General features: G+C 39.7%; 1 protein-coding gene across 1 annotated transcript in view; it reads left to right on the plus strand.

The window, feature by feature from the left end:
- EYS (eyes shut homolog) overlaps window positions 1-19,703 on the plus strand; it is a 1,667,443-nt gene that overhangs the window by 800,479 nt on the left and 847,261 nt on the right. Inside the window, exons 23-24 of the mRNA XM_060030409.1 lie at window positions 14,364-14,556; window positions 15,687-17,426. Coding sequence (XP_059886392.1) covers window positions 14,364-14,556; window positions 15,687-17,426 — 1,933 coding nt within the window. The remainder of the gene's footprint in view (window positions 1-14,363; window positions 14,557-15,686; window positions 17,427-19,703) is intronic.

Here is a 19,703-nt window from a genome sequence, read left to right on the forward strand (position 1 = left end):
CCTACAGAAATCTGCCTGTATCCTCTATAGGAGAGCAACATTGATTCAATTAGTGTCTTAACCAGAAAAAAGCAGAAACCATCTCTAGCATTTATAATAGAGGGAACTGGTTACAGAGGTGAGGGACGAGATGGGATCCAACCAAAAGTTAGCAAAGCAACTGGAGATTAGCCACGGCACGAAACCACTGCAGGATGGAAGGGGGAAGTGTTCACCGCACAGGGCATCTGGAAGATGCAGGCATGGGAGCGGAAAGGATGCAGTCTGGGACACCATGTGCATACGTTGGCATGTGGGGGGCAGAGATGTCTACGTTTTGCTCCCCCCTCACCCTCTCCCGAGACCCTAGTGTCTCCCATTGGTGGAGGCCAGCTAATGAGGAACCCAGGAAGTACAGCCTGCAGGGGGCAGGATTCCTAGCAAAGCCTGAAAGCGGAGTGGGGAGGAGGGGATCTGAGGGCACAAAGGTCCAGGACTGACTCAAACAAAAATTACAAACCCCGCCAGCTGGTGGTGCCAACATCCCTAACATGACGACTGCCTGGTCTCCAAGACTGGAGAGGACCCAACGTCTTGGTGTTTACTGTGTTGAAGTTAGTGGGACAATGCATTAGTTTTCCATTGCTGCAGAACAAATTACTACAAGTTCAGCAGCTTAAGACAACCCCCATTTATCAGCTGTAGTTCTGTAGGTGAGCAGTCAGCCTGAGATCAGTGTGTCAGCTGGGCTACATTCTCCTCTGAAGATTGGGTGAAAATCTACTTCCAGGCTCATTTCTGCCAATGGCAGCATTCAGTTCCGTGGCCAGGCTGGCTGCAGCTGGAGGCTGCTCTCAACTCCTAGAGGCCACTTGAATGTCTTGCCACGTGGCTCCCTCTGTCTTTAAACCAGCAACAAGGCTCAAATCCTTGTTATACTTCAAATCCCTGGCTTCCTCCTCTATGACCAGTCAGAGAAAACTCTGCTTTTAAAAGGCTTATGTAATCTCCCTTTCTTAAGGTCAACCGTACCATGTAAGTCACCTAGGCTGATCATGGGGCGAAACCATCATGTATTATGCAGGGTCCATACACTGGTGGGTGGGAGAGTTGGGTGGGCAGGAAAGCTTGAGGGCCATCTTAGAACATAGCATTCTGCCTACCATAGATAGGATAGTAAAAAGTTTCAGTTTGTAATCCCCTCTCCTCTTATCTAATTAACAAGTTATGGGAAAAGTATACTATCTAGATGTGAGCTATTGGTTATTGGTCTTGTGACTGGACTGTGATTTGTAACTTGTGGCATGAGAATTTTAAGTAGTAAATTGATGCAGTGAAATTTTTATAGAATTGGAAATGATGTAAACGATGCAAAAGTTTGCCAAAAAGTGGAGATTGTTTAAAGAGAACCAAGTTTAGTGAATCTTTGCTAATGCAACAGGACAGTTGCAATTAGCATAAATTGAAAGTTTCACTTTCAACTTCAACAAACCTGGGAAAAGCTTATTGTTTCTTAGAACTGTAATCAATGGGGCAAATAAATCTATACTTAGAGACTGATTTGCTTGGTTACTTTATCTTGGTTCCTCTGCTTGATGTATTCTTTATAATTCTACAAGGAACAACCATACCATGAATTTGGCACACCAGTGATCTGAATTGTTTCTTCTAATTATCTAAAAGATATTTCATTTTAAGAAGGCAAATATTACCCAGAGAAAATTGTCAAAGAGCACCAAGCTACAAGTGGGTAGATCCAATGTTCTAGTCTGGGAAAATTAGTATGTATAAGGAGGCTGCCATCATGGCTGTGTGACCTGTGAGTTGGAGAGACCCTGCCATTAGAAGACCCTTCCCCCATCACACACACACACACACACACACACACACACACACACACACAGTCCAATGTTCTGCTGTTGTTGACTTGAATATTTAATAATTTCTCAACAAGGGGCTTTATATTTTTATTTTCACTAGCCTCCACAAATTATGTACACAGTCTGCTATATAAACAATGACATATTAATAATGTATATTTCAATGGGGTTGGACAAATTCAAGCTTTCAATTATTTTAGTAAATTTTAAAGAGTAAATTTGGCCCACCTGTTCTGATGAAAGTAGATTCATCCACAGAATTAAATTGATACAAAACTGATTGCGACCACCGGGATCTTTGTTGTTGTTTGCTGTATTACATACTCATCATTTCAAGTAGAAAATAAGGATGAAGTACAATATTCCATTGTCAAATGTGACCATCTGTAGAATGAAAAATTATCTGCTGGGTTGTAAACTCATTTCAGTGAGAGACACTGTTTTGCCCAGATCTTAAAACATTATTGGTGATCACTAAATTTAATTGATAGTGGCATTTGTTAAACAGGCTGAGTAGAAGAACATTTTAATTTTTTATCTAAAATAATCAGCTGTAGGGTAGAACTGTTCATAACAAATGTTGAAGTTGTAACAAGAGGCAAAATTATGATCGTGAGTGTGGGTTCAAGCTCCTCATTGCCTACATATGAATCCCAACTCTGCCATTCTCTAGTTTTATGACTAGAGAATTAGGGAGAAGGGATATGGCATCTTTTAAATCATACTTTCTTAATTAACAGAAATGATTTAAGGGTAATTCTGCCTTAAGAAAGACTCATATTTCCAGTTTACTACTCTATCTCCATATTTGGATAGCTAATAAACTTCTCAAATTTAAAGTATTTAAATAGAAATCTGGATCCACCTCCATTCCCTAACTGGTCTCCACCAGTGTTCTTCAAATTAGTAAGTGGCACCTCTACTCATCCATTAACAGGAGCAAAAACCTGGGAATCATTTATTAACCTTCTCTTCTCACTCCAGACATCAATCTACCAACATATCTCATAGGCTCTGTCTCCCAAGTATCTCCTGAAAGTATCTCCTTACTCTATCTACCACTACTTTCACTCCAGGCTAATCTATTTCTGTCTCTCACCAAGGCTACTGCCAGCTTCCAAATGATGCCCCAGCTTCCATTCTGTCCCCTCTTCAGACTCTCTTAAGAGTCTATTATCTATGTAGCATTAACATAATCTTTTCATAAGTCAAACCATATCATTTTTCTACTCTAAATATTAAATATTCCAATGGCTGCCCATCACACTCAGAATTAATTCCAAATTCAAGAACAAACAAATCATCCGGCACGATATCTCTCCTGGCCATGTCGATGACCTCATTTCCATCCACCAATGGCCTTCCCTCATTCTCTTTATCTACACTGCCCATCTTGCTGTTGCTCAAATACACAAGCATGTTTCTGCCTTGAGGCCTTTGTACTACCATTCTTTCTGCCTTGAATACTCTTTCCTCAGATATTTACTTAATTCAGATCCCTATTCAAAGAAGACTTCCCTAACCATTCGTCCAAAACAGCCCTCCCTGCTTTTCCTTATTATTTATCTCGCAAAATTTTGTCTTTAAGCAAATTATTGCTAGTTACTATTAATTAATTCTAAATCCTTTACTAAAATACAAGCTATATGATGGGAGAAACTTTGCTAATCTTGTTGACTAGTTCATTCCCAGCCTTTACAGCAGTCACTGACACTTAGAAATTGACCAACAAATATTTGTTGAGCAAAGACAAGCGAGCTACACAATATCCATTAAAAAGTGGATGGCCAGGACTTCCCTGGTGGCACAGTGGTTAAGAATCCTCCTGCCAATGCAGGGGACACAGGTTCGAGCCCTGGTCTGGGAAGATCCCACGTGCTGCAGAGCAACTAAGCCTGTGCGCCACAACTACTGAGCCTGTGCCCTACAGGCCGCGAGCCACAACTGCTGAGCCCATGTGCCACAGCTACTGAAGCCTGTGTGCCTGGAACCTGTGCTCCACAACAAGAGAAGCCCCAGCAATGAGAAGCCCGCGCACCACAGTGAAGAGTAACCCCCACTAGCCATGACTTAGAGAAAGCCTGCACTCAGCAACGAAGACCCAATGCAGCCAAAAATAAATAAAATAAAATAAAATTTTTAAAAAGTGGATGACCATATTCTCATAAAGCTTTGACTCAAAAAGTCCTATTTGCGTTGTGTTCCTTAAACATAGATTCAGAAATAAAAATATATTTTTTAAAGTCATGAAATTTTGTAGAAATGATGATCATCTTGGCACATATTAAGTTTCAATAAATATCAGTGAATAAAACATATAATGGCAGGCACTCAATACGTATTCAATGGATGAATGAATGAACGAGGATGTATTGGCCAAATAAGTTACTATGGTAACCACCAAGTTAAGAAAGAAATATACAAAATTAAAGGCTTACTGAATTAAAGCAAAGCTAAATATTTGAAATGCTATATCTTTCAATGTAATCAGGCAGATATAGAAAAAGAAATGTTCAATCATTTATGAGGTGCTTTTTAAATTTAATTTTCTCATAGCTAACAAAGAATATTATCAGAAAGACCAGGTGAGGCAAAGATTGATGTATTAGTAAGGAAAATGCTAGCTGCTATAACAATAACCTCCAAAATTTTGCTAGCCTGATACAATATAAATTTATTTTCCATTCACATGAAGTCCAAATGAGTGTTTCTGATTTCAGATATTCTCCTTCAAATAGACTTTTAGGAACTTAGGCTACTTCCTTTCTGTGGCTACCCATCTTTTTTTTTTTTTTTAACATCTTTATTGGGGTATAATTGCTTTACAATGGTGTGTTAGTTTCTGCTTTATAACAAAGTGAATCAGTCATACATAAACGTATGTTCCCATATGTCTTCCCTGTTGTGTCTCCCTCCCTCCCACCCTCCCCATCCCACCCCTCCAGGCTGTCACAAAGCACCGAGACAATATCCCTGTGCCATGCGGCTGCTTCCCACTAGCTATCTACCTTACTGCGTTTGTTACTGTGTATATGCCCATGACTCTCTCTCGCCCTGTCACAGCTCACCCTTCCCCCTCCCCATAACCTCAAGTCCGTTCTCTAAGAGGTCTGCATCTTTATTCCTGCTTTACCCCTAGGTTCTTCATGACATTTTTTTCTTAAATTCCATATATATGTGTTAGCATACGGTATTTGTCTTTTTCTTTCTGACTTACTTCACTCTGTATGACAGACTCTAGGTCTATCCACCTCATTACAAATAGCTCAATTTCGTTTCTTTTTATGGCTGAGTAATATTCCATTGTATATATGTGCCACATCTTCTTTATCCATTCATCCGATGACGGGCACTTAGGTTGTTTCCATCTCTGGGCTATTGTAAATAGAGCTGCAATGAACATTTTGGTACATGACTCTTTTTGAATTTTGGTTTTCTCAGGGTATATGCCCAGTAGTGGGATTGCTGGGTCATATGGTAGTTCTATTTGTAGTTTTTTAAGGAACCTCCATACTGTTCTCCATAGTGGCTGAACCAATTCACATTCCCACCAGCAGTGCAAGAGTGTTCCTTTTCTCCACACCCTCTCCAGCATTTATTGTTTCTAGATTTTTTGATGATGGCCATTCTGACTGGTGTGAGATGATATCTCATTGTAGTTTTGATTTGCATTTCTCTAATGATTAATGATGTTGAGCATTCTTTCATGTGTTTGTTGGCAGTCTGTATATCTTCTTTGGAGAAATGTCTATTTAGGTCTTCTGCCCATTTTTGGATTGGGTTGTTTGTTTTCTTGTTATTGAGCTGCATGAGCTGCTTGTAAATTTTGGAGATTAATCCTTTGTCGGTTGCTTCATTTGCAAATATTTTCTCCCATTCTGAGGGTTGTCTTTTCGTCTTGTTTATGGATTCCTTTGCTGTGCAAAAGCTTTGAAGTTTCATTAGGTCCCATTTGTTTATTTTTGTTTTTATTTCCATTACTCTAGGAGGTGGGTCAGAAAGGATCTTGCTTTGATTTATGTCATAGAGTGTTCTGCCTATGTTTTCCTCTAAGAGTTTGATAGTTTCTGGCCTTACATTTAGGTCTTTAATCCATTTTGAGCTTATTTTTGTGTATGGTGTTAGGGAGTGATCTAATCTCATACTTTTACATGTACCTGTCCAGTTTTCCCAGCACCACTTATTGAAGAGGCTGTCCTTTCTCCATTGTACATTACTGCCACCTTTATCAAAGATAAGGTGTCCATATGTGCATGGGTTTATCTCTGGGCTTTCTGTCCTGTTCCATTGATCTATCTTTCTGTTTTTGTGCCAGTACCATACCGTCTTGATGACTGTAGCTTTGTAGTATAGTCTGAAGTCAGGGAGCCTGATTCCTCCAGTTCCTTCTTTCGTTCTCAAGATTGCTTTGGCTATTCGGGGTCTTTTGTGTTTCCATACAAATTGTGAAATTTTTTGTTCTAGTTCTGTGAAAAATGCCAGTGGTAGTTTGATAGGGATTGCATTGAATCTATAGATTGCTTTGGGTAGTAGAGTCATTTTCACAATGTTGATTCTTCCAATCCAAGAACATGGTATATCTCTCCATCTATTTATTTCATCTTTAATTTCTTTCATCAGTGTCTTATAATTTTCTGCATACAGGTCTTTTGTCTCCTTAGGTAGGTTTATTCCTAGATATTTTATTCTTTTTGTTGCAATGGTAAATGGGAGTGTTTTCTTGATTTCACTTTCAGATTTTTCATCATTAGTGTATAGGAATGCCAGAGATTTCTGTGCATTAATTTTGTATCCTGCCACTTTACCAAATTCATTGATTAGCTCTAGTAGTTTTCTGGTAGCATCTTTAGGGTTCTCTATGTATAGGATCATGTCATCTGCAAACAGTGACAGCTTTACTTCTTCTTTTCCAATTTGGATTCCTTTTATTTCCTTTTCTTCTCTGATTGCTGTGGCTAAAACTTCCAAAACAATGTTGAATAGTAGTGGTGAGAGTGGACAACCTTGTCTTGTTCCTGATCTTAGTGGAAATGCTTTCAGTTTTTCACCATTGAGGATGATGTTTGCTGTGGGCTTGTCATATATGGCCTTTATTATGTTGAGGAAAGTTCCCTCTATGCCTACTTTCTGCAGGGTTTTTATCATAAATGGGTGTTGAATTTTGTCAAAAGCTTTCTCTGCATCTATTGAGATGATCATATGGTTTTTCTCCTTCAATTTGTTAATATGGTTTATCACATTGATAGATTTGCGTATATTGAAGAATCCTTGCATTCCTGGAATAAACCCCACTTGATCATGCTGTATGATCCTTTTAATGTGCTGTTGGATTCTGTTTGCTAGTATTTTGTTGAGGATTTTTGCATCTATGTTCATCAGTGATATTGGCCTGTAGTTTTCTTTCTTTGTGACATCCTTGTCTGGTTTTGGTATCAAGGTGATGGTGGCCTCGTAGAAGGAGTTTGGGAGTGTTCCTCCCTCTGCTATATTTTGGAAGAGTTTGAGAAGGATAGGTGTTAGCTCTTCTCTAAATGTTTGATAGAATTCGCCTGTGAAGCCATCTGGTCCTGGGCTTTTCTTTGTTGGAAGATTTTTAATCACAGTTTCAATTTCAGTGCTTGTGATTGGTCTGTTCATATTTTCTATTTCTTCCTGATTCAGTCTTGGCAGGTTGTGCATTTCTAAGAATTTGTCCATTTCTTCCAGATTGTCCATTTTATTGGCATAGAGTTGCTTGTAGTAATCTCTCATGATCTCTTTTATCTCTGCAGTGTCAGTTGTTACCTCTCCTTTTTCATTTCTAATTCTATTGATTTGAGTCTTCTCCCTTTTTTTCTTGATGAGTCTGGCTAGTGGTTTATCTATTTTGTTTATCTTCTCAAAGAACCAGCTTTTAGTTTTATTGATCTTTGCTATTGTTTCCTTCATTTCTTTTTCATTTATTTCTGATCTGATTTTTATGATTTCTTTCCTTCTGCTAGCTTTGGGGTTTTTTTGTTCTTCTTTCTCTAATTGCTTGAGGTGCAAGGTTAGGTTGTTTATTCGAGATGTTTCCTGCTTCTTAAGGTGGGCTTGTATTGCTATAAACTTCCCCCTTAGAACTGCTTTTGCTGCATCCCACAGGTTTTGGGTCGTTGTGTCTCCATTGTCATTTGTTTCTAGGTATTTTTTGATTTCCTCTTTGATTTCTTCAGTGATCTCTTCATTATTAAGTAGTGTATTGTTTAGCCTCCATGTGTTTGTATTTTTTACAGATCTTTTCCTGTAATTGATATCTAGTCTCATGGCGTTGTGGTCAGAAAATATACTTGATACAATTTCAATTTTCTTAAATTTACCAAGGCTTGATTTGTGACCCAAGATATGATCTATCCTGGAGAATGTTCCATGAGCACTTGAGAAAAATGTGTATTCTGTTGTTTTTGGATGGAGTGTCCTATAAATATCAATTAAGTCCATCTTGTTTAATGTATCATTTAAAGCTTGTGTTTCCTTATTTATTTTCAGTTTGGATGATCTGTCCATGGGTGAAAGTGGGGTGTTTAAGTCCCCTACTATGAATGTGTTACTGTCGATTTCCCCTTTTATGGCTGTTAGTATTTGCCTTATGTATTGAGGTGCTCCTATGTTGGGTGTATAAATATTTACAATTGTTATATCTTCTTCTTGGATCGATCCCTTGATCATTATGTAGTGTCCTTCTTTGTCTCTTTTAATAGTCCTTATTTTAAAGTCTATTTTGTCTGATATGAGAATTGCTACTCCAGCTTTCTTTTGGTTTCCATTTGCATGGAATATCTTTTTCCATCCCCTTACTTTCAGTCTGTATGTGTCTCTAGGTCTGAAGTGGGTCTCTTGTAGACAGCATATATAAGGGTCTTGTTTTTGTATCCATTCAGCTAATCTGTGTCTTTTGGTGGGAGCATTTAGTCCATTTACATTTAAGGTAATTATCAATATGTATGTTCCTATTCCCATTTTCTAAATTGTTTTGGGTTCGTTATTATAGGTCTTTTCCTTCTCTTGTGTTTCTTGCCTAGAGAAGATCCTTTAGCATTTGTTGTAAAGCTGGTTTGGTGGTGCTGAACTCTCTCAGCTTTTGCTTGTCTGTAAAGGTTTTAATTTCTCCATCAAATCTGAATGAGATCCTTGCTGGGTAGAGTAGTCTTGGCTGCATGTTTTTCTCCTTCATCACTTTCAGTATGTCCTGCCACTCCCTTCTGGTTTGTAGGGTTTCTGCTGAGAGATCAGTTGTTAACCTTATGGGGATTCCCTTATGTGTTATTTGTTGTTTTTCCCTTGCTGCTTTTAATATGCTTTCTTTGTATTTAATTTTTGACAGTTTGATTAATATGTGTCTTGGCGCATTTCTCCTTGTATTTATCTTGTATGGGACTCTCTGTGCTTCCTGGACTTGATTAACTATTTCCTTTCCCATATTAGGGAAGTTTTCAACTATAATCTCTTCAAATATTTTCTCAGTCCCTTTCTTTTTCTCTTCTTCTTCTGGAACCCCTATAATTCGAATGTTGGTGCGTTTAATGTTGTCCCAGAGGTCTCTGAGACTGTCCTCAGTTCTTTTCATTCTTTTTTCTTTATTCTGCTCTGCAGTAGTTATTTCCACTATTTTATCTTCCAGGTCACTTATCCATTCTTCCGCCTCAGTTATTCTGCTATTGATCCCATCTAGAGTACTTTTAATTTCATTTATTGTGTTGTTCATCGTTACTTGTTTCATCTTTAGTTCTTCTAGGTCCTTGTTAACTGATTCTTGCATTTTGTCCAATCTATTGTCCATTCTATCTCCAAGATTTCGGATCAACCTTACTATCATTATTCTGAATTCTCTTTCAGGTAGACTGCCTATTTCCTCTTCATTTGTTAGGTCTGGTGCATTTTTATCTTGCTCCTTTATCTGCTGTGTGTTTTTCTGTCTTCTCATTTTGCTTATCTTACTGTGTTTGGGGTATCCTTTTTGCAGGCTGCAGGTTTGTAGTTCCTCCTGTTTTTGATGTCTGTCTCCAGTGGCTAAGGTTGGTTCAGTGGGTTGTGCAGGCTTCCTGGTGGAAGGGACTAGTGCCTGTGTTGTGGTGGATGAGGCTGGATCTTGTCTCTCTAGTGGGCAGGTTCACGTCTGGTGGTGTGTTTGGGGGTGTCTGTGGCCTTATTATGATTTTAGGCAGCCTCTCTGCTAATGGGTGGGGTTGTGTTCCTGTTTTGCTAGTTGTTTGGCATAGGTTTTCCAGCACTGTGGCTTGCTGGTCGTTGAGTGAAGCTTGGTGCTGGTGTTAAGATGGAGGTCTCTGGGAGATTTTCGCCGTTTGATATTATGTGGAGCTGGGAGGTCTCTTGTTGATCAGTGTCCTGAAGTTGGCTGTCCTACCTCAGAGGCAGAGCCCTGCCTCCTGGCTGGAGCACCAAAAGCTTTTCATCCACAGGCTCAGGATAAAAGGGAGAAAAAGTAGAGGGAATTAGTAGAAGTATTAGGAAAGAAAGAAGGAAAGGAGGGTGGAAGGAAGGAAGAAAGAAAGAAAGAAGCAAAGAAGGAAAGAAGGCAAGAAGGAAAGAAAGGAGGGAGGGAGGGAGGGAGGAAGGAAGGAAGGAGGGAAAGAAGGAAAAAAGACAGAAAGAAAGAAGATACAGTAAAAATAAGATAAAGTATAATAAAGTTATTGAATTAAAAACTTCTTATTTAGGAAAAAAAAAAAAAAAGGGACAGAAAGAACCTTAGGACAAATGTTGGAAGCAAAGCTATACAGACAAAATCTTACACAGAAGCATACACATACACCCTCACTAAAAGAGGTAAATGGGGAAAAATCCTAAATCTTGCTGTCAGAGACCACCTCCTCAATTTGGGATGATTCTTTGTCTAAAGGAGGGAAGGAAGGACGGAAAGAAAGAAAGAAAGAAAGAAAGAACGAAGGTAAAGTATAATAAGGTTATTAAAATTAATTATTAAGAAAAAAAATTAAAAAAAAAACATGGACGGATAGAACCCTAGGACAAATGGTGGAAGCAAGACTATACAGACAAGATCTCACACAGAAGCATACACATACACATTCACAAAAAGAGGAAAGGGGAAAAAATCATAGATCTTGCTCCTAAAGTCCACTTCCTTAATTTGGGATGATTGGTTGTCTATTCAGGTATTCCACAGATGCAGGGTACATCAAGTTGATTGTGGAGCTTTAATCCGCTGCTTCTGAGGCTGCTGGGAGAGATTTCCCTTTCTCTTCTTTGTTCTCACAGCTCCCAGGGCTAAGCTTTGGATTTGGCCCTGCCACTGCGTGTAGATCGCTGGAGGGCGTCTGTTTTTTGCTCAGACAGGATGGGGTTAAAAGAGCCGCTGATTGGGGGCTCTGGCGCACTCAGGCCGGCGGGGACGGAGGGGCACAGAGTGCGGGGCGGGCCTGCGGTGGCAAAGGCCGGCGTGACTTTGCACCAGCCTGAGGCGCGCTGTGTGCTCTCCCGGGGAAGTTGTCCCTGGATCCCGGGAACCTGGCAGTGGCGGGCTGCACAGGCTCCGCGGAGGAGGGGTGTGGAGAGTGACCTGTGCTCGCACACAGGCCCCTCGGTGGCGGCAGCAGCAGCCTTAACGTCTCCCGCCCGCCTTTGGGGTCCGCGCTTTTAGCCGCGGCTTGCGCCCGTCTCTGGATTCCGCGCTTTCAGCCGCGGCTCGCGCCCGTCTCTGGATTCCGCGCTTTCAGCCGCGGCTCGCGCCCGTCTCTGGATTCCCCGCTTTCAGCCGCGGCTCGCTCCCGTCTCTGTGGTTCGCGCTTTTAGCCGCGGCTCGCGCTCGTCTCTGGAGTTCCTTTAAGCAGCGTTCTTAAACCCCTCTCCTCACGCCCCAGGAAACAAAGAGGGAAGGAAAAGTCTCCTGCCTCTTCTGCAGGTGCAGGCTTTTCCCCGGACTCCCTCCCGGCTAGCTGTGGTGCACTAACCCCTTCAGGCTATGTTCAAGCCGCCAACCCCAGTCCTCTCCCTGCGCTCCGGCCTCAGCTCGCAGCCCCGCCCGCCCCGGCGGGTGAGCAGACAAGCCTCTCGGGCTGGTGAGTGCCGGTCGGCACCGATCCTCTGTGCGGGAATCTCCCCGCTTTGCCCTCCGCACCCGTTGCTGTGCACTCCTCCGCGGCTTCGAAGCTCCCCCCTCCGCCTCCCGCAGTCTCCGCCCGCGAAGGGGCTTCCTAGAGTGTGGAAACTTTTCCTCCTTCACAGCTCCCTCCCACTGGTGCAGGTGCCGTCCCTATTCTTTTGTCTCTGTTTTTTCTTTTGCCCTACCCAGGTACGTGGGGAGTTTCTTGCCTTTTGGGAGGTCTGAGGTCTTCTGCCAGCCTTCAGTAGGTGTTCTGTAGGAGTTGTTCCACGTGTAGATGAATTTCTGGTGTATCTGTGGGGAGGAAGGTGATCTCTGCGTCTTACTCTTCCGCCATCTTCCGCCTTCTCCTACCCATCTTTATTATGTGTTTTCAGAGGTCAGCACACAAGGGGAGAGGCCGGAGGATCACACATGGTACATTCACCCTTCCTTGGGTAGAAGTAAGTCACATGATCACACAGAGACACAAGAGTGACTGAGACATGTAATCCAAGAGGAAGAGGAGATAGGTTTAGTGAATATGTAGTGAGCTTTCCCATGAAGTTTGGGATTTAACTAAGGAAAATATGGAAGTCTCTCTAAGACAAATTGTGTTGGCATATGTGTATGTGTATGTGCCTGTGCGTATAGACAGAGAAAGTTCAGACAATTAAAATCTATTTGGAAGAACATTAAAAAAATATGATTTAAAAGTTTCTAGTACTTGGGAATATAACAGGATGTTTTCTATCAAGCTCAAAATTGGGAAAGTAAATTCAGCTTTGAGAGTTAAAGGCTAAAAGCAGCAGAGGATGTATGTGAGCCTAGGCATGCAACATAGGAAAGAGGGAGTATGGCTTCCTGGCTACTGGACCTAAGTGTCACCTGGAAGATGAATGTATTAACACATCAATAATATAACAGTCAACACTATTAGAGAACACATGAGAATGATAGAGACAAATATCAGCAGTGTCAAGTTGTCTAATAGGTAGATAACTTTAATCAGTGATACATCAGTTAACATCAAGTATTCAAGATCATTCTTCTGGTAGTATCTTAGTCTGATATTGTTAAGCATTTGGAAACTAGTTTTACATGTTCTGATCTAATGCACATCAGGGAAACCTGTGATTCTTGGGTAGCTCTGGTGACATGGAGAGAACTTGTTGATTACGGGGACTTTGAGGGTCCTTAATCCTGCGGTGATGATTTCTCAAGGTAGTTAATTATGGCTTCTGATTGTGATTCTGGAGGGGAAAGCTGACCATGACCATGCAAATATTTATGAGCTGTGTAACAGCTAGGTTTTCACTGTAATCTAGCATATTGACATTCTGGTTTTTATCCTAGTTTCCTGCGCATTGTCATTAATCTGTGAAGTCCTTCTGGGGCTTGCTGCTTACCCTTGAGTGGAGAAAAGGACAATCTCTTGGTCTTGAATGTGTGGAATGATAATAGATATGTTTTTCTTGCTGTTTCTTCTATTACTTCTAGCTTCACTTTTTACTGTTTTCTACATGTTAGATTTTTAAGGTAGTTATATAACACTGGCCTTTAAGCTTTAAATACTTTAATGTGTGAGTTGAAAGTGCATACAGAATATATAACTGTGAAATAAACAAAAAAGGGATAACTAAAACAAAATTTACACTTTGTACAAATTAGATACAATCTTGGACAAATACTGTAACAGTGAAGCAGAGCTACCTATGAATGTCTTTAGTGTTAGAAAACAGGTATGTGGTATTTACTTAAAATTCAAAATGTTTCAAATAGTATAACTAATTTTTAGCTCTACATTTAAAGGAGAATCCCTGATCCATTTGCACTTATTTATACATGCCTCACAACTCTCTTTCCTATGAATTAAAAATTAATTTCTTTATGTGGAAATTATTTTATAAGTATATGGCAGAAGTAGGCCATTCAGGTCAAGCTAAAACAGAAAAGGAACTTTGCTTTTTAAACCAATGTGGATTAAAATGATTCAGAAAATCACAAGATAATGTCTTCAAATTATCTGTTGTAGATCGTGTGTTTTATTTTAGTTTCCAACTAAATATGACATTTAGAGAAGAAAAGTTTAAAATTTATAACAGAGTTTTTATATTCATATTTTCTACCATACAGTACAGATTCTTCATTGGAAAAAAATATCCTCAAAGCAAATGGAAAGTAGTATTTTGACTTAAAGGAATCAAGAATAAATTTAGGCATACAGTTTGAGCATATCTAAAATTTGAAGAATTTAATTAATTTTGAAATATAGGTAAATTTACTACAGAGATTCCATTTTCTACACAATAAGGTGGTGAGCTAACTAATATAACTATGAAAATTCAAATGAACCTCAAAACTAACTTAAAAATTCTCAGGGGCAAAGAAACTATGTGCTTAACTATGGCAATTGTCCTTTGCAGATCTGCTCCATTGGGCTTCTCTGTGGTAATGAAATAAGAAGAACCACCTGTTTACCTCCCAGCTCTCAAGGAAAAGAGGCCACTTCCACACAGACACAAACAGTGCCCACCTCAGGGACTTCGGTCAGTAGCATCCCACCTGCCAGGGCTACCCAACTGTGGACCATAGTGAACACTACTCCAGTTGGTGAAGGTAAGTAGATGAGAGTATGATGCGGAGAAGTTTGAAAAAGTTATGTTTTAAAACATATTTTCTGACTTATTTCAATATTTATTTTTCTAAGACACTTTATTTTTTAGGGCTATAAAACTGGCTTAGAATTTTTGTTGGTTATGTGCTGTGTTTTAAGTTTTAAAAACGTTGGTGTCCTTTATGAATAAATACTCTTTCTGAAACAGTGCAAAAAATGTTCATGAATAGTCTTTATTCTGATACGTGAATTTTGGTAGATAACTGAACTCCAATTCTACCTCATTTTGTTTCAACTATCAGTAAAACTTATTTAAAAGACCTGTACTACTTGCCTCATTATGTCTTTATTTAACATCCTCTGAATCATTATATGTAAACTTATATTCCTATCAATTTACTGGAAAAACACTCAGATTTTTAAAAATCTGTTTTTTCCTATTGGGAAGTATTTTGACAGGTTGAGTATGTTTTGACGCGTCTTATTTAACTTACTAAATCAAATGGTGCCATATTGTATGTTAAATTCCAAATTCTTTCTTGTCTCTCAGGATAAACAGAATGAGAATTATAGCCCTTAACAAGGTATTCCTTGTTTAAAAAATACGTTTAAAGCCTAATGGATATTATAAGCATAAAGGTATACTGCTCTATATTTTTCTGTATAATTTCTGTTCTTTTAAGGAATTAATTTGAAATATGGTATCTAATATAAAAAAATTGTCTATTCAGAAAGTAAAATGAAATTTCTAATGTTTCTAACTCATTAGGTCAAATATTCTTTTATATTTTTCACTGTCAAAGAATTGTAAATTTTCATGTTTCATGCTTCAAAGGCATCATTATTTTGGAATGAAGGTTATTCTAAAGAAGACCATTTGTTCTGAATTTGGCCACCCCAGGGAGTACGAATAATAGAACTCTGCATTTATGCAGCTTGTGAAGTCACTAAACTTTCTCATACACTTTTATTAGAAATATGATTTACAGAGCCACATTAGTCTGCATATATATAATGTGTATAAGGTGCAGTGTAATTTGCAGAAGATTCAGCCCAGGGTTTAATCCATTTTTCTTCTTCCTTTTCTTTCTTGCTCTCTCGTTCTTTCTTTCTTACCTTTTCCTCTCTGAAGGTCCAAAACAGACAGACTTTTTCCAGCACGACGTTCTCCCAACCACTGGTTTGGCAGCATTAAATATTGGAACGTCCTCTGAAAGCTATCTACTCGAAGAACTGATTTCCACTAAAGAGCTTTCAGCAAAACACAGTCTTCCTTCTTCAGCAGATGTTTCCTCTTCTCAGTTTCTGAATTTTGGTGCTCATGACCCAGCACATATCGTCGGGGGCAAAACATCTGTATCATGTATGCCCATCCAAACTCCAGTGGGCGCACCAGGACTCTTTTTCCCTGATAGGGGAGAGAGCACCCCGTTTATCATCTCATCCTTAATGACAGATTTTATTTTTCCTACACAATCTTTATTATCTGAGAGCCCCCGGACTGTTGTCTTGTCTGCTACCACAATGAGTTCAGTAATTAGTGGTGTTCCAGGGGCTGATGTTGAGTTAAACAGACACTCATTACTCTCCCGTGGCTTCCCGCCCGCAACTGCTTCCATGAGTGCACCTCCAGTCGTCTCTCACGAGGATATTGAAGAATATTCAGCTCTTTCGTTAATTTCAAGAAGAGAGTCCTGGAGACTGCTGAGCTCTTCGATGTCTCCCATTTCTCTTGCTGAGATAATCATATCCAAGCCGGTAGCCATCTTAAATTCATCAACTCTGCACCAATTCACCACACAAGCCTCCATTCCCAGTGAAGAGCAGGTTATTACCGAAGCATCCAGCAACCAGAGACTCACAAATATCAAACCACAGGCTGCTGATTCTTTAAGTGCATTAAGCCAAACATGTGCAACGTGTTCTATGACTGAAATAAAATCCTTTCATGAATTTTCAGATCAAGTTTTGCATAGCAAACAGTCCCACTTTTACGAGACATCCTGGATGAATTCAGCAGTATTAGCCAGGTGGTTTGCACGAATGGGAACACAAACTATCACTTCTGGACATTCACTTCCTTCGGCTGCTGAAATCACGCCATCAGTGGCAATCACAGAACTGTCATCTTTATTTCTTTCTACAAAGAGTACAAAAAGAAGAACTTTAGTCTCATCCATAGAAGAATATGTTACCCTATCAAGTAGTTTGGATGTTAATTTATGCTTGGATAAGATGTGTCCATCCATTATCCCTTCACAAACTGTCCCTTCAGACCTGACGAATTCGGATTTGACTTCACAACAGACTGCTGATGATCCTTCAGTATCAGAAAACATTTTTAAACTATTGAAAATAGGACTCTATGGTACAACTTTGGGTCCCACTGAGATGCTGAATGAAGACAAGTTACTGGGCGTGCGAGAGCATGAAGGGTCTTATACCCAGTTCAAACCTCACACAGGGGATGGGTCTCTAAATTTTGAATTAAACTTTCAAAGTCATCCAGAAACTATACATTCAAGTGACCTCAAAAACAACATGCCACGACATGTAGACTCCACGTCTGATTTTTCAGAAGTAACCTCTCCTGTAGCATTTTCTATAGTTTCAGCAACTCAATCACTTCCAATACAGACCTCTGTCCCCATGTCTGTAGTTATGCCAGATTGGACATATTATACAGATTATCTGACCTTAGCACCTGATTTAAAAGAAGAGGTCAGAACTTCTTCAGAATGGTCCAGATGGGAGCTGCAGCCTCGTGGGCGTGGTCAGGAATCTCCTGCAGCAAGTCAAAGGCTTTCCATAAGGTCTCTTATCTGGTCTTCCCTGGAGCCCATTCCGGCACCTCCTCAGCTGATGATTTCTGGTGAGTTCCTCAGTTTTAGTTCTGTAAACTTTTAGAAATGAGTTTCTTTTCTACAGAGAAGAAAGAGCCTGTCATGGTCACCAGGTGCTCTAAACAGCCTCCTTGTAATCAGGGCAGCAGCCAGTTCAATGGAGATGGCCCCTGCTGTTGTACCTGTCACAAGTGGTTATTCTTTACACACTGCCACAAAGGCTCACAGATCAATGCAGGAGTATGTTGGAGATGGCTATACCACAGGCAATCAATCAGCAACCACTAGTTCAAGTTGTCACAATGGATCTTTCAAAGTTTTGGAATAACTCTTATTATTCTCATTTCTTGAAATAGCTTCTTTGTAAGATTGAACACAATATAACAAACACTTTCTAACATTTTCTTCAGAGCTGGTACTTTTTAAACTGAAAAGATGAAAAAACTCAAGGGAACTCTATTGGATTTTCCCATCCTACATGGTGTGGTTTATCACTTTTTCATGCAAAGCCGTGATGCTTTCACTGTATACATAATACAGAATATAAATTAATGTCTTTTATTTAACAAAAACACCATATAGCAACTGACAGAAAATAATATCCTGTATATGAATTTGAATTCAGAGTCTTGAAATAATTAATGAAAAGCCACTTTTCTTAGATAACTGCTCTTAGCTTAAAGCATTTTATAAATTACTAATCTCCTTTACCCTTGTAAATTACTATCAAGTTAGGAAACGTGCAAAAAAAAAGTTTAAGAAATTCTATTTTACAGAAAGAGGATATTTTGCATTTTTAAAAGAGTTCTATCTTGTGGCATTTCAAGTGTAATTGTGGCAGTGAAGTTAATTTTTCTTCAGTGAGGAATTTATTAGTTTTGTGTGTGTATGTGTGTGCATATATGCTTCAGAAGAAATACGCATTATATCAATATTTTAAAGTTTTTAAGTGAGTGACTTATGGCTGGCAAATCAGTAATATGAAAGACCAAATCATTATATTTGGTGTGTCCAATATGATATGATTTTCTTTACAAAGTTTCTAAAACTAACATAGTAAGTTTAATTACAAATTTAAAAGTAGAATCCTCCTTGTACTTTTATAAGATGATAGCTGGTTGTCTAATTTATGACTTATCGACAATGCCTAACATGTCACTGCTCACAGAGAAGGTTCTTAGTAAATGTAGCTGAGTTACACCTCCTCTCCTACAGTAACCCCATAGCCACCCCTGACTGTCCAGACAATCAGGACACAAATTCCCCATTTCTAGGAAATTGAATCCTAGTTTTGCCCTTTATGAGCAAAATCTTGTCACATTGCATTTTGCTCATCCCTCACTCCAACTGCAAACATCCTTTGATGGTTTTGACCTCCTCCAATTCTCCTAGCCTCCTTCTAGTTTCTCTTGCCTCCCTAATCCTTTTAGACAAGGTAATCAATCATTTCTAAGACATGCTGGCATTTTACCAATATCTTCATCCACTGTATTGGTCAGGGTCAAATCAGGGAAAAGATAGCAAACTCCAACTGGGTACTTGGGGAGAGTTTAATAAAAAGATCATTTACAAATATATGGGTAGGGTATAAGGAAACAATGAGGCATAGTATGGTTTGCTGGGACTAGTACCAGCAGAATGTCATTACTGCCCTTAGGCCAGAATGGGCAAAGGAAAGGGCAGTTACCAGGACCCAGAAACTATGGAGGAAGCTGCCAGCTTACAGAAGCTGTGGCTTCTCTGTAGGGGAAGACAGAGCAGTCCAAGGCAATCCAAGATGGAGAAGCCCAGGAGATGTACACACAACCTCACTGTCTCCTGTCCCTGTTGGCCAAACCCATTCAGGATCTGGAAAAGATCTTTAAAACCACATCTGGTCTAATATTTTCATGTAAAGAAAAGGTGAGGTAGGCCATAGTAGAATGGCCTGCAGTGCTAAAATCTTCAGCACGTTCTAATACACTGCCAAAGTATGGAAGGAATGTGTCGCTGACGCAGGGAGAATTTCCTTGTATGTTTCTAAAGTGAACCATTGGGCATTACTATTTCCTCCCTTCATGCTTCTTCCGTACTAGGAAGTATAAAAGGTGGAGAGCCTGTTATTCTGTGCTCCCTTGCTCTGGTGAATTCCTCACCTTGCATTGGGTTGCTGAGAAAAAAAAAAAAAAAGATACCCCAAGCACCCTCTTGTGATCAGCAAAGTGAGCACCATGGCACAACCTCTACCAGTGTGTCTCCTAGAGTTTGGTGGGACTTTTGACGCATATTATTGCTATTTTGCAGTCCATCCACAGCTCTATTAAGCT

This window comes from Delphinus delphis, chromosome 14, assembly GCF_949987515.2.
Source record: "Delphinus delphis chromosome 14, mDelDel1.2, whole genome shotgun sequence".
Taxonomy (NCBI): Eukaryota; Metazoa; Chordata; class Mammalia; order Artiodactyla; family Delphinidae; genus Delphinus; species Delphinus delphis.